The sequence below is a fragment of the Magnolia sinica genome, chromosome 1 (assembly GCF_029962835.1).
Source record: "Magnolia sinica isolate HGM2019 chromosome 1, MsV1, whole genome shotgun sequence".
Taxonomy (NCBI): Eukaryota; Viridiplantae; Streptophyta; class Magnoliopsida; order Magnoliales; family Magnoliaceae; genus Magnolia; species Magnolia sinica.
Genome location: NC_080573.1, coordinates 40,408,393 through 40,422,580, shown reverse-complemented (window position 1 = coordinate 40,422,580; position 14,188 = coordinate 40,408,393). Strand labels below are relative to the sequence as shown.

Here is a 14,188-nt window from a genome sequence, read left to right as displayed (position 1 = left end):
GATGAATGTTGCCCACATCCTTCTCGGTCAACTTTGGCTCTGATCGAAAAGTACATAGTGACGGTGAGACTAACACGCATACTTTTTATGACGAGGTCATCATATTTATCTTCGCCTATTGCAACCTATATCGTGTCCTTCATCTACACCTCCATCATCAACATTATCTGCTCTTTCTAACTCTTGTGCTCTTACAATGCGGAAGTTCTAGGAAGAAAGTAAGGAGAAATGTGAAATGTTCACTCTAGTCACAAAATAGGTGCAGAAGCCAGATGCTAATCAGGATGAGTCTCTTCCTAATGAAGTCAAATCAATGCTCCATGACTTCCACGATTTTGTCCCTAATGATCTTCTTTAGGAGTTGCCTTTGCTATAAAATATCCAACATGTCATAGATTTGGTTCCTCTACCTATTGAGTCGAAACCAAATGCAAAAATTGATTACTTCATCCACCATATGCAGTAGGTGCATGATCAAGTTCAATGCAATACTGTTGTAAGTAATGAAAGTTATAAGCGACATGTAGAAGCAAGACATCATTTTGTCAAATTTGAGGAAGACGATATGGTTATGGTCCATATTCATCCCTATTAGTTACTCCACGGATCCTCAAAGAACTCAATCCTCACAATGCGGGACTGTTCAAAATAATAAAGAATATTAGTGTCAATGCTTATGTTTTAGATCTCCCACCGGATTTACCTATCAATCATACTTTCAATGTGTGATGGTGGTATCAAGGAACAAGCTATCACAGTTCTAGCTATTTTGCCACCCGCTAGCACAATTATTGATGTTTTCGATGACTAGATCGTTTCCATGCACCAAGGTGGTTACTAGAAGTTTCTTGTCCGTTGACAAGGACGTCCTCTTGACCTCTACAAATAATATCAGACCATGAACTTTCCGAAGTCGAGTTCTTTCAAGCTGGGGAGAATTGATGTAGGCTAAACATGCGCCCATGGTCCATGGGCCAGGCCCAAACCCATGCCCATTAAAGCCCAATCCCAACATTTGGCCCATTAATAAGGAGGCCCAAGCCTCCTATTTAGGTAGCTACCTTATTTAGGTAATTAGCTAAATATTTTTCTATATTTGTAAAGGTCATTGGTTGTCAATGACATTATGAGTTTTCCTTTAATGTAGATTTCAAAATTTTATATAAGGGCCTGGGATGAATAGTATCAAGGTATCTTTGAATTTGATAAAATTCTAGATTGATTCTTTCCACTTTGTATGATTCTTGTGCTTAGCTTGGAAGTGCCTACACTTGGCAGATCCTCCCCATCAATCGGCTGCGCCACCTATCAATGCGATTTTTTAACTATTGCCCTTTTAAGGTGGGCTACACTTAATGTATGGTCTTTGTTATTTAATCATACTGTAATGTGTTAGGTGTTGATGGACACATGATCCATCTCAGTCAGGTGTGCCTGAATAGATACAAGCTCTTTCATGTATTTATAATATTAAGTTATAAATTTTATGGAGTAGCAATTGAAAAGTTGCTTAGTACTAACATATTCATCAAGTTAGCCATTGCCACAAGGACTTTTATTGTGGTTTGAATCTATGAGTTTTGCCCCATACAACTACAGACATCTACATACTGACATGAGTAGCAGTTACTATGGTTTGAATTTGTGAATTTAATGCTATATGCTGTCATACATCTATATGATGAAACATTTGGCATGACTCATGAGTAGAAAAACTTCTGAAACAGTGTGCATGCCGTGTGCACCAAGTGCCGGGCATGAGAATAAAAATTCTAGGGAAAACAGTGTGTGCATACAGTGGGCACCAAGATCTGGTGAACAGATATCTCCCATTGTCCATACATGGTTGGAGGAAATCCCGACATGTATTTCAATTGGAGAGATGTGGGTGCACCGAAATTGGGCCTATAGTTTTTGGATGGGAGACGTTTAAAATTTTCACTTTGAAATGCATTTTAGATTTTCACCCACAGATTTTAGATGGTGGGAATTTATTTTTAATCAGCATATTTCTTTTTGTTTCTTTTTCTCTTTTTCTTGGCTGGCACGATCCTGAACAAAATTTATTGGTGAATACAATGACATAAACAGTATCACTTTCTGAAATTGACCAGGCATCCATGCTATGGAGGAAAAGAGTGACAAAAGTGGCATCTGAATACCCTGATGTGGAGCTCTCGCACATGTATGTTGACAATGCGTCAATGCAACTTATCCGCAATCCAAAGCAGGTTCCTTCTTTCTCCATGAAGTTCTATGTGTGCGCGCGCACATGTGTGCATGCGTGTTTTGTATGCTCTTTTCATTTGAACCAGTTGTCGGGTGCCCAAATTTCAGATAACTAAAACTTGGATACACTTCGCTGAGAACAACTCTTCCACTTGAAAATTTTCATGATTAGTGTTTCCAAACCTTGATTTTATATAGGCCCCCCTTTTATTTACCCTTAATTCGGGCTTAGTTTGATTATTCAGGGGACTTGTTCTGCCTTTGGCTTAGGGTGAGGCCCAAAGAATAGAAACTATGGTGGGAGGGATTCCTTTTTCTTGCCTTTTCCCTCCCAGTTATCCAAAGTGAGATTAGAACGGGTAATCCGACTGTTTCTTACCTCACTTAAGGTTTTGGTGTAGCGCATCCGCTTTACCAAAAATGGGAACGACCATATGGAGTGGTCATGTTTACTGACTTTTACTTGCATGTGGCAGTTCGATACAATTGTGACAAACAACATCTTTGGCGACATTTTGTCTGATGAAGCTTCGATGCTTACAGGAAGTATAGGAATGCTCCCATCTGCTAGCCTTGGTGAATCGGTACCCCCCCCCTTTTTCCCAGTTACTTGCAAGTTTCTTTCCATTACCTAGTAAATTTTAACTATTTCAAGAGGTTACTTTCCTTCATATACAACTTGATCAAGCCTGATTCCTTATCTGCAGGGACCTGGCCTTTTTGAACCCATCCATGGGTCTGCTCCTGATATTGCTGGACAGGTTTAGTTCTCACTGCATTAGTTGTTTGCCATTGCAGATTGTAATTGCTTTGTTATTTATTTATTTGTTTTTCTCTTTGTTTTACAGGACAAGGCAAATCCATTAGCAACAGTTCTCAGTGCTGCGATGCTTTTGAGGTATGGACTAGGAGAAGAAAATGCTGCTAAGAGAATTGAGAATGTGGTGCTAGAGACTCTGGATAAAGGCTTTCGAACAGGCGACATTGTTTCAACTGGAAAGGTATGTAATGTTTTGTTTAATTGCTCTATTTCCAGTTTCAGTGTAGCGTGTTGTCTTTAAATGACTCTGGCTGTAACTGGATGAACCATTGAATTGAATTGTTATGATTAGTTCCCTAATCGAACTATACTCTTTTTATGTTCCCTAAAATGCATGGTATGGAACTCTGCTACAAATTGCCACTGGCCTACCTTCAAGTTCTACTTGAAATGAATGTAACTGCATTTTGATAGCTACTTCCTTATTATCAATACTTGAGGTAATTAGAATGTAACCATTTTCTGCTTTATTTGAACTAATTATTTAGTCCAATTTGATTGTGGATCCAACTACAGCTTTGAACATAACATAGTTACATTCGGTGAGTATTATGCCCACAGAATGGTAAAGCTCATGCAATGTGGACTACATTTTCCAAACGTTATTCCATGAAAAAATGGGTTCCAACTTCCAACCCTTTTTTTTTTAGATTGCAAAATTTATTAAAAACCCAAAGGCAAAGAAACAAACAGAAGCAGAACACAAGAAAACATAACTTACAACAAAAGAAACCAAAACAACAAAAGCAGAACAAGACCATACAACTCGAGACTGACAAAACTACACACAGCCGGGCTTCAAGGGAAGCTCAGAACATTACAAGCCAAGGAAGGAAAAGATTGAGGCATGGCCAGAGATCTGGAGACAGATAGACCAGTCTGCCAAGTCACGAAAGATCAACTCCACCACCCTGGAGATTGAGGAGCGATTTGAAAGCAGCAGCTGTTCCTTTCCTTCCAAATAACGCAGAGAACAGTCATGATAACCCAGTGGTTCCAACACTTGTGACCTGACTATTAGAAGGAACCTTTTTCATTCTTTCTCTGGTTTTCTGGCATCATTAATTCACTGATTATATAACTTCCAATCTATTTCTAAATGTTAATGCATGATATTAGGGAAATGAAAGGATAAAGAATGGGAGGATGCATTATCCCTCTCACAGTGGTTTATTTATAATAGGTTGTTACAAGAGATGAGAACACCATAAATTAGAATAAGAGAGAAGAAAGTAGAAAATGAGAATAAAATCCTCCAGTATGGTGCTCTGCAGGAATATACAAAACCATGACACTTTAGAACTTCTAAGACACTAGTCACACTACTTTCTTAACAGTGAATATCTGCTTGTTTCTGTTTGCTATATCCTAATGTCAACTAATCTTATTGTCACAATATCTGTCAAATTTGTCATACAGCTGCATGGATATGTCATGTCAACCTTTTGTGTCTATGCCTCAAATGTGTCTCCATTCAACAAAGACCCACATACCAATCTAACTCATAACACACTGGTACCGGATACATCTGGAACGCTTCTAGACACGTTTTAACCGAATCTTGTTGTATTAGGGTATATTTGATATTCCATCAATTTTCACATGCTTGTCACGCACAAAGCAAATATTGTAGAAGTTCCGATAATTTATACAATGCTCAGGCCAAAAGGTTGTACATTACCATCTGGGTTTTCAGTTTGCTTGGGCCAAGTGGGACCCAAGGTCCGTTGATCCAAACAGTTTATATTTTGGGTCCCACTGTGGACAGGCCATGTAAAAGTGTTGCAGGTTGGAAGAATCGTAACCATTCTGTAGACAGAAAATACAACAACGGTTCCAATTCAACCGAGAAAAAGGTCAAATATTATACAAGTATCTTCCAACCTGGGGATCTTTTGTGCATATGTTATCCAAAGTGAGCCTGTGATGTCAATTGGTTGGATTATTGAACCATGGGCCCACTTGTACGAAGTGAAAACCTAAAACAATCTTTTAGCCTAGCATTGTATAATATGTCAAAAAAAAAAACTCAATTGATAAAATTAAAATTAATTGAATGGTTAAAATGTTTCAAGTAAAACATCATCATTATCATCAAAAGCCTTATCCCAAGTTGGGGTCAGCTACACAAATTCTTTTATGTTGTTCCACTATATCAGTAGATCATATCCTTAGTTAAACCATAGGTCCTCAAGTCTTTTTCAATTCCATATTATTAGGATTCATGATAAAAGTTGTAGCAAAAGTTTCATGTTGGCTGCCAACCTGACACAACCATCCTCCTTTATCTGGGCTTGGAACTGGCAATAAGAGCACCAAGCTCTAATAGGCCCTATGAACCAGAACGAATGGTTTTTTTTTTTTTTTTCCCCACTACCAATTCTTCCTCCTGAAGTTGAGACCAGTATTTGAAATATCGGTATTGCGCAATGTATCGCAATCGTGGGATACAGATACGTATCGGTTATCACACGGGATATATCGTTTGTATCGTGTAATTTATCTCACTTTTTGGGAAACATGGGGAAAACATTGGGGAAATGGTTGAATTTTTCAATGAAACTTCAAGGATGATTAAAAAAGACCTTAGTACACACTTTTAAATCATAAAATCTCAAAAAAGAAGTGCATATAATAGGTTTCCTTTGTATAGTGTCCTAAGCTATGCGTTGTCTGATTGAAAAAAAGAAGAAGAAGCAATTAAAGCTTTGGATCAAGTTGATATTTGTGTGGTCTCTTCATCCAGGTCTTTGTGACCTTACCAACAGGTTGGATGGTGAATAAAAATTCCAGTGGACCCCATGATGTTTTAATAGTGGGGATTCAATTACTACCGTTAACTGTGTTATGGTCCACCTAAGACTTGGACCTGCTTCATTTTTTTTATCATGCCCGAAAATGAGCTTTCAAAATGGATGGACAGTGTGGATGTAAGGCACTTACATTATGGTGGGCCCCGCAATTAGGGATCCACCAAAACAGCGCCAAGAGTGGACGCAGATTTACTACGAAATCCTTTCCCTAGAAGTTCCCGTGCTGAGAGGGACCACCATGATTTTTTTGATGAATCCACCCTGTCCATACGTTTGGCTTGATCATTTTAGGACATGCTGCTAAAACTAAGCCTGATCTAAGAGCCAAATGGGCCACACGAGATAAAACAACGGAGATTGAGCAACTACCATTAAGCCAGTCTTATGGCCACAAAAGTTTTGTATTAGGCTAAACTTTTAGTGTTTTCAGTTCATCCCAGTGGGAATGACCTTATAAACGGCTTGAATGTCATATAAATATCAAGCTGGAGCCCAGAAAGGTTTCAATGGTAAGAATTTCTTTCCCCAGTTTTCCCTCTCGTATGGCCCACTTGACTCTTAGATCTGTCTCAATTTTGGCCACATGTCCTAAAATGATCATGCAAAATGGATGGACGGGGTGGATTCATCTCAAAAATCACAGTGGGCCCCACTTAGGTTCCCAACGCAGAAACTTCGAAACCCGCGTCCACCCTCGGGTTCTCCAACCAATTTGAGGATGGGGTTCCAAAAATTATGCAGATCCAAATCTCGGGTGGACCATACCGCTAGAAACGGTGATTGAGTGCCCCACCATTAAAAATTCCAAAGAGACCATCGTAAGGTTTTGGTAATTTTTATTTGCAATCGAACATGTTGATAATGTCAAGAAGATCTGGATGAAGGGAAAATAAAAGGATAAGCTTGATCCAAAACTTTTGTGGCCCACGAACAGTTTTTAATGGTCATTCATCACCGTTTCTAGTGTTATGGTCCATCTGAGATTTGGATCTTCTTAGGATTAGGCATCACGTCCTAAAATGAAATGGAAAAACAAATGGATGGCATGGATATATAAAAAATACATCAAGATGGGCCCCACACGCTTAGGGTAACACCAAGTTGTTCCCAGGGTAACGACTAATCCGCTCCCAGTCCGCTGCACACGAACGAGCGATGTGAGTGGGGGACCTTGATCGTGGGCCACACCATGGTGCATGTGTTGTATCCACACCATCCATCCATTTGGATAGATCATTTTAGGGCATCAACCAAAGAACGAGGCCGATCAAAAGCTCAATTGGACCCCACCATAGAAAACAACAGGGACAATCCAGCCACCGTTGAAACTTGAAACCTTCCTAGGGCCCATCATAATATTTATTTGCAATCTAACCTGTTCATGAGTACATGAAGATATGTACTTATCAACGTGATCGAAAACTTCTGTGGCCCTCAAGAAGTTTTAATGGTAGGCTTTTAATCCCCACTGTTTTTGTGATGGGGTCCACTTGAGCTTTGGATCTGCCTCATTATTTGTCCTATGACCTAAATTTATACCTAAAAACATATGGACAGAATGGATATAAAATATATATATCAAGGTGGGCCCCACCGTAAGTGTTGTACTGTTTTAAATACACCCGAGTCGCATCAAATCCACTCCTTAGTTAAGGAGAAAGCGAGCTGACGAAACCCTCGGCCTCGTCTTCTTCTCCTTAAGCTTCGTAAGGTCATGCGATTTCGAATCTGTTCGAAAGCCCAAAAATCTCCCATCCCTTTTCCAAATCCTTCCCAAAATCCTCATAGCCTCGGCAGGAATATGATTTTTGGGTTTTTAAGGTTTTTTTACTTGATCCAGCTCGATGTTTGGCCCACCAAATTCGGTCGAAGGCGATTACCTAATACAGATCTTTGAGGTAAGAGAGATTTTTTATATATTTTTTTTCGAATTTGTGGGGGTAGTAGCGAGGATTTTGCCTCGTATCGCCGAAAATGATGCTTGCTTTATTGTTGGTATCACACAATTTTTCACGATATCTTGCGATATATAGGCGATATCGCACGATATTTTGAGATATCTTGTGATATATCGCACGATACACAAAATTCCTTATTTTTTCATCTCTGAGCAAGTTTTATTGAGTTTCATATCGCTAGCTAGCGATAACGATAATATCGGCCAATAGTATCGATATTATGAACACTGGTTGAGACTAATCATTTAGATAAATGGGGTTAACCTAATGAGTTCGGATATTAATGAATTCTTTCAAAGAGTTGTTTATTGGAGCAATACACAAGTAGTTCTATGCCAGGGGAATACGTAATGTGTCATGAGAAATTGTTACAAGAAGCTGTGGATACACTTCTTGATAATGGGATCAGCGTACAACCAGTGAGGGAAGGTCATAATAAAGTTTGCAAGTCGTTTTTAGACGAAATTGAAGGCTAATAGAGTTCTAATGATTTACAATTTCCAAAAGCATTCCATGATCATCCCAAATATATACCTTATGTGCATGTCCAATGCTGAGTTGGTTAACTGTCTCTTTATCCACTGCACCTTTGCAATTTGAGTGTGGGTTTCGCTTCTTGGAACTTGGAAGGTTTAATCTGGCCTGGTCTATGCCTTTTGATATTGATGATCTCTTCTTGGCATGGCATGGAGTTTCTCTCCGGAAACATGCAAAAGCAGTTTGGAGACTCTGTTTCCTCGCAAGTTGGTGGTCGATTTGGAGAGAGAGGAATAGTAGATGCTTTCGCGGTGTTACCTGAAGCATCGATTGGGTTGTCAATAATGTTTGGGATATTACTATGGAGTGGACTTTACTTGGTAAATGGATCGATTATTTGGAGCATTCTGTTATTTGTCATGGGCCCTTCACTTTCATTACATGATGTGGATTACCTTGAGAAATAGCAATAGAGCTTTTCTAGACATTTGTAATTTGTGGTCTAATCAGACACATCCACTCCATCAGTGGACCATATCCTCAATTAAACCATAGGTCCTTGAGTCTTTTGAAATGCCTTTTTTTTTTTTCAGAAAAATCTTTTGAAATATCATATTGTCAGGATTCATGATAAAAGTTGTAGCAAAAGTTTCACGCCAGCTACCAACTTGACACAACTGTCCTCATTTGTCTGACTTGGGATCAGTAATAAGAGCACAAAACTCTCATAGGTGCCATGCAATAGTCAATTACATAGGTTGGTTAAAATCAACAAGTTAAAATGTTCCAAGTAACAGTCAATTGAAATCAATTTCTTGATTAAAATGGTTCAAGTAAAATGATAAAAATAAATTCTAATTGCACATTACAGGTATTAAAATCAGAAGTTAAAAAGTTTCAAGTAACAGTCAATTAAAATCAATTACTTGATTAAAATGGTTCAAGCAAAATGATAAAGTAAATTCTAATAGTACATTACTGGTGAGATAGCATATCCATATCAGTATCCACCTTCTTATGCTGTAGTTGTCCCTGTCTATGTTTCACAAGCACTGCTATCACCTATTATTTCTGATATGTATTGTTGCTTCTTTCTTCTTCTTCTTCTCTTTATTTATTTATTTATTTTAATCTAGAGTGTATGTCTTTGATTCCTACAACCACCCAGAAACTTCAAGAATTACAAGTTTGCCACTATTTATTTGGAGAAACTTCAAGAATTACGAGCTTACCACTTTATTTGGAGAAACTTCAAGAATTAGAAGGTTACCACTATTTATTTGGGCAACCTCCCTACGTTGAGATTGTGTTCCAATCCTAGCTCACCCTTGTATGGGTTATTTAAGGAAGGTCCTGGGTGCATCTTTGGTGTTCCAGGTTCCGAAGGTGAAGTGGACAGAGTATGTCCAAAACTCATATTTGGACTGAAACCACCTGTTGTTACCCCACTAGCTATTCAGGTTGGGAACGGCTCTCCCGCTTTATATGTTTCTGTATTTCATGCCACCACAGTCATCAAGATTTGGTCATTTGCCCAAACAAGCCGTCAAGTAGAACATGAAGATCTTGGAATTTCCTTAGCTAAGTAGTAGATATTTTAGTTTCTGACAATGGAGATCCATGCAAACTTGACTTATTTGCGGCCGCTTTACGTATGAATAATAACTGATATTACCTTCTTCAGACATTGGTGGGATGCAAAGCAATGGGAGAAGAAGTGCTGAAGTTGCTAGATTCTCTAAGCCCCGCTCCAGTTTCTTGTTGAAATCAGATGGGAAGTAGCTGGCAGGTATTTCTTTCACGCTGATCATGGCTTTCATTGCCAACTTTGAAGCTCGAGAAAACAAGAGGTGGAGGAAAAGTCACTGCAGGAGCAGGCTACTCCTCACTAATGAGTTTTTTTTTTTTCCTGTTCTTTTGATCCTGAATCTCAGCAATTTTCTCAGTAATCATATCTAAGAGGGGGGAATAAAAAAGAAGGGAGAATCTTAGAATCATTGGAATTCATGTAGAATTTTATAATTAGTTTCTGTAATTGCTCGAGGGATGGGCTATTTATTGTATTATTATGGATGGATTATTGATGGATTTATGTTTTATCTGACTATTCTGGTTATTGCTCTGTTATTGTTTTTATTTTATTTTTTGGCAATCAGAATATGAGATTCGGGAGTGAAGTCCTGCTGAAGGTTTGTATCTGCTTGGCCTTCTCACATGTTGTCATGTGGGGCTGCCTCTATGGTCTGGGTCCACGGCAGTGTGGGGTCAGCCAAACTCACAAAAACTAACTCCCATTGCCTATCTGCTGCGACCGTTCAATGTTGTGTTACTAACTTTTGCTGTCTCAATACTTATGGGGAGATTATACAGTTTAGCGTGGAAAAATCGTAATATGGTTAGGGCACATCTCCGCACGATACACGGTATGGAGATGTTGAAATCAGGTCCGCCCATGTGCCGGGCCCTGGTATGGATGGTTTTCATATCGAAGATCATTCTCAATTATACGTTATATCTCATCTCATTTGTGTCCATTAAAGTGACGATGGAGAACAAAATCAGTTATTGGATTATGCACTGGAAGTATCTGTAACAAACTGTACACTAGTAATGGATATGATTTGATCGTGGGTTTTACTTTTAAAATGTCCTGGTGCAGTATATGGGTGGACCAGATCGATGATATATCACCCTGCCACGTCCTGTGGAGAGTTTGTTCTACCATATATTACTGTTCATCGGCCGGCGCTACTACATATCAGTTCGGAGTTTTTGTCAATTGATTCTCAAGAGTGCATTTGGATGTAGAGAAACTGAAGGTAGCGCAGGAAATGATTTGGGGGGGTGGGTACAATATCTGATTTGTGGTAGTTGGGGCAACACAGAAAGTGGAAAATGGAAACAACCGTGGCCTTGTTTTCTGCCGTTGATATTCTGGTCAATTCATTTAGGACATCGACTTAAGTGGGCCATTAGTTTTTAGTGGAAATTGATAATGTCCGGTGTCCTCTTGACTACACAAGATCCTCTTCCAGTGGAAAAGATGGGCCAGAATGGGATTTGGATGCGTTTTCCACCAGTCGATCACTTGTAGGAAATCGCCAACCCTGTACATGGGCGGTCCAAGTTTTTTTTTTTTTTTTTTTGGATGTGGATGGTGAAGATTGCCCGATCTTCAAAAGTTTTGGGCGTTGGACCGTCTGCCAGACCCCATAATTTTGGATGGTTTGGATTAGAGTGCTTTCGATTGCTATTTATTGTGATGAGCCCCGACTGAAGAGATTAGGAGTACAGAAACAGTGATAGTCAGCCACTACACATGCAAGTCCATAGGGACCATACGAAATTGTGGGGCCCATTCTGCCTGCACTTTCCAAAGGAGAAAATGATCGCAGATCAGAATAGGATCAGCTGGCATGAAAATGAAGCTGATCTACTTATCAAGGTGGGGTGATGCATTAATGGACAGCTGATACTATTTCATTCCAGGTGAACATCAAGAACGTGAAAGTTCACATACAGCTATCACACACAACGATATGTATGCTAATGACACTTTTTGTGTGTGTTATAATTAGCGGTTGTAAATAAAGTGGACCACTGATAGTACAGTTATTCATGGTTGCAAAAATAAAAATAATAGAAAACCGGTCCCGATTCCTTGTATAGGTTTCCAAAAATTGGAACGCCACTTTATTTCTAACCGTCCATTTGATCTCTATGTAACTGAATGGTCCCCAATATTCGGTAAAAGAGGAGAGAAGAAAAAACAAGAAAGAAAAGAGATGTCCGACCTGCCGGATTCGAACCAGCGACCTAAGGATTTAACTGCAAGGCAACTACTACAGTCCTCCGCTCTACCAACTGAGCTAAGGTCGGATCGTTGACAGAAAACCCAAGAATGATAATAATTAAACATATGATACAGATGTAATTAGTTCTTCGCTGATCTACGTCACACAATCACAGCCATTGATTTTAATGATCGGTATCCGTTTCGGTGTGAGGATCGATCGGCAAGGTCGATTTTCTCTCACCATTACATCTTTAAGGTCTTTCTCAAAGCCCTGCTAAGCGTAATCACTGGCGTCAGCATCGCGCGCACGTACCAGATCCCAGATTCTCATTGTGTGGCCTATGATTGCAAGCCAAAAAATCAGGCTGATCTACTATCTGATCAACGGTCCAGATTCAGCTTAGCTCCGTGACCCGGCAGACCAAGTAATTTAAAATAGGACCCACTTGATAGGAGCGTTTATAGTTCTCGTGCGTGGCAAGTGTCTAGTGTCCCTCCACACGTGTGCTTTGCGAGTTACAGTTGCCGTCCCTCGGCAGACTTTGGCCAATGGCCATCCCCAAACCTACCCTCTCTCTACACGGACGGAGCTTCGGTGGATGTGGGATCCCTATCTTTGGAGCCCACCCTTCATGTATATGACTTGTATCCAGGCCATTCAGTCTTTTTGAAAAATCATTTCAGGTCTTGATTTCAAAAAAAATGAAGCAGATCCAAATTTCAAGTTGACCATGGTATAAGAAACAATGGTAATTAACCCTTGAAAACTTCTCGTGAGCCACAAAAGTTTTGGATGAAGCTGATATTAGTGTTGTCTCCTAGTTCGGGTCTTCGTGACCTTTATTAACAAGTTAAATGGTAAATAAACATTTCAGTGGCCCATGAAGTTTTTAATGGTGGCGATTCAATAATGGATGTTTCATGTGTAGTCCACATAAAATTTGAATCGGCTTCATTTTTGGAATGTATAGCTAACCAACAACCGTCATCCAGTGGGGAGGAAAATCTCCCACTGGCACAGTAGGGTACTGAAACTCTCCTAAGAACGCAGCCCATGTAATAAATACTTCATCGGTACTATTACATGCTCTAATCGTCGGACATTTGTATCCGAGGACTTACGCACAACAATCCTCCTAGGTATGGTAAATGCCTAGGGAGCGGCCATTGAACACAACGTATATATTTTCCATCTATAGGACAAAAAAGATTCAAAATAGTAAATAGAATATGAGATTGGTTAATGTAATGATCGGCATTTGTAATGGAATGCTAACACTTCCAACTTACGGGTATTGTGTGGTTGATCCTCCTGAATATGTATTGAGGAAATTTCTACATGCTCGGCAAAAGTTTGATGAACAAGTATTAGGAACCAAGTACGAAACAAGCAAATGAAAAACAATATAAATATGTACATTCAAATTTGTGGAGACTAAAGTCTCCATTATTCCATGTAATTGTCCACCTTAAATTATATATACCATTTGACCTACACTTCACCCTCAAATTGGGGAATACTAATGTATCACAGATAACAGTTTTATGAAAGCAACATGATCATTTATGGGCACTACAAATGAATTAATGTTCAACAACAATAATATATGCATAGTTATATTATGATAATGTAATATCATTCAATATATGTGAGGATATCGATGATCACCTGGACAAATATGAAAATGTTGGTCCCACAATTAACAATACTTATGAGCCGTACTTTATCCTAAATACATATTTAAAATTAAACAAAATATCAAATGTCTTATGTGTAAAAGTTAAGTAAAATATTTACTTTCCTCATATATTAGATCCACAGATTCGGTCAAGCAAGCCATTTTCGCGCATCGGTATCATCACAAATTCAAACATCCTCTCCTATTGGAGGTTCAAGAATACCGCACCATACGATTTTCGCTCAGCGAATAATTTCGTTACACAGAACAACTTTTGTGGTGATCATTCTTCATCTCATATAACGTTGGAATAATTTGTGATATCCATCCATAATCTTTACATTTTTTCACGGTAATCACAATTACCTTCATTGCATCAATTATATCGGATATACCATATCCAATTATATTACCTA

General features: G+C 39.0%; 1 protein-coding gene and 1 non-coding gene across 6 annotated transcripts in view; one reads left to right on the top strand and one right to left on the bottom strand.

Annotated features, from left to right (window-relative positions):
* Nucleotides 1-10,985, top strand: part of LOC131246596 (3-isopropylmalate dehydrogenase 2, chloroplastic-like) — a 50,259-nt gene extending 39,274 nt beyond the window's left edge. For 3 of the 5 annotated variants that reach the window (XM_058246865.1, XM_058246904.1, XM_058246896.1), the window contains 5 exons: nt 2,115-2,231; nt 2,706-2,813; nt 2,937-2,990; nt 3,078-3,230; nt 9,982-10,413. In XM_058246865.1, the coding sequence (XP_058102848.1) occupies nt 2,115-2,231; nt 2,706-2,813; nt 2,937-2,990; nt 3,078-3,230; nt 9,982-10,062 (513 nt within the window). In that variant the 3' untranslated portion in view covers nt 10,063-10,413. Of the gene's footprint in view, nt 1-2,114; nt 2,232-2,705; nt 2,814-2,936; nt 2,991-3,077; nt 3,231-9,981; nt 10,414-10,453 lie in introns of those variants that run through there. The other 2 variants (XM_058246875.1, XM_058246886.1) reach the window with 2 other exon arrangements.
* A 1,100-nt stretch (nt 10,986-12,085) lies between these two features.
* On the bottom strand, nt 12,086-12,176 carry TRNAY-GUA (transfer RNA tyrosine (anticodon GUA)). Its single transcript is given in 2 exon segments — nt 12,086-12,121; nt 12,140-12,176. It is a non-coding gene; the product is annotated as a tRNA-Tyr (tRNA).
* Nucleotides 12,177-14,188: the final 2,012 nt, after the last annotated feature.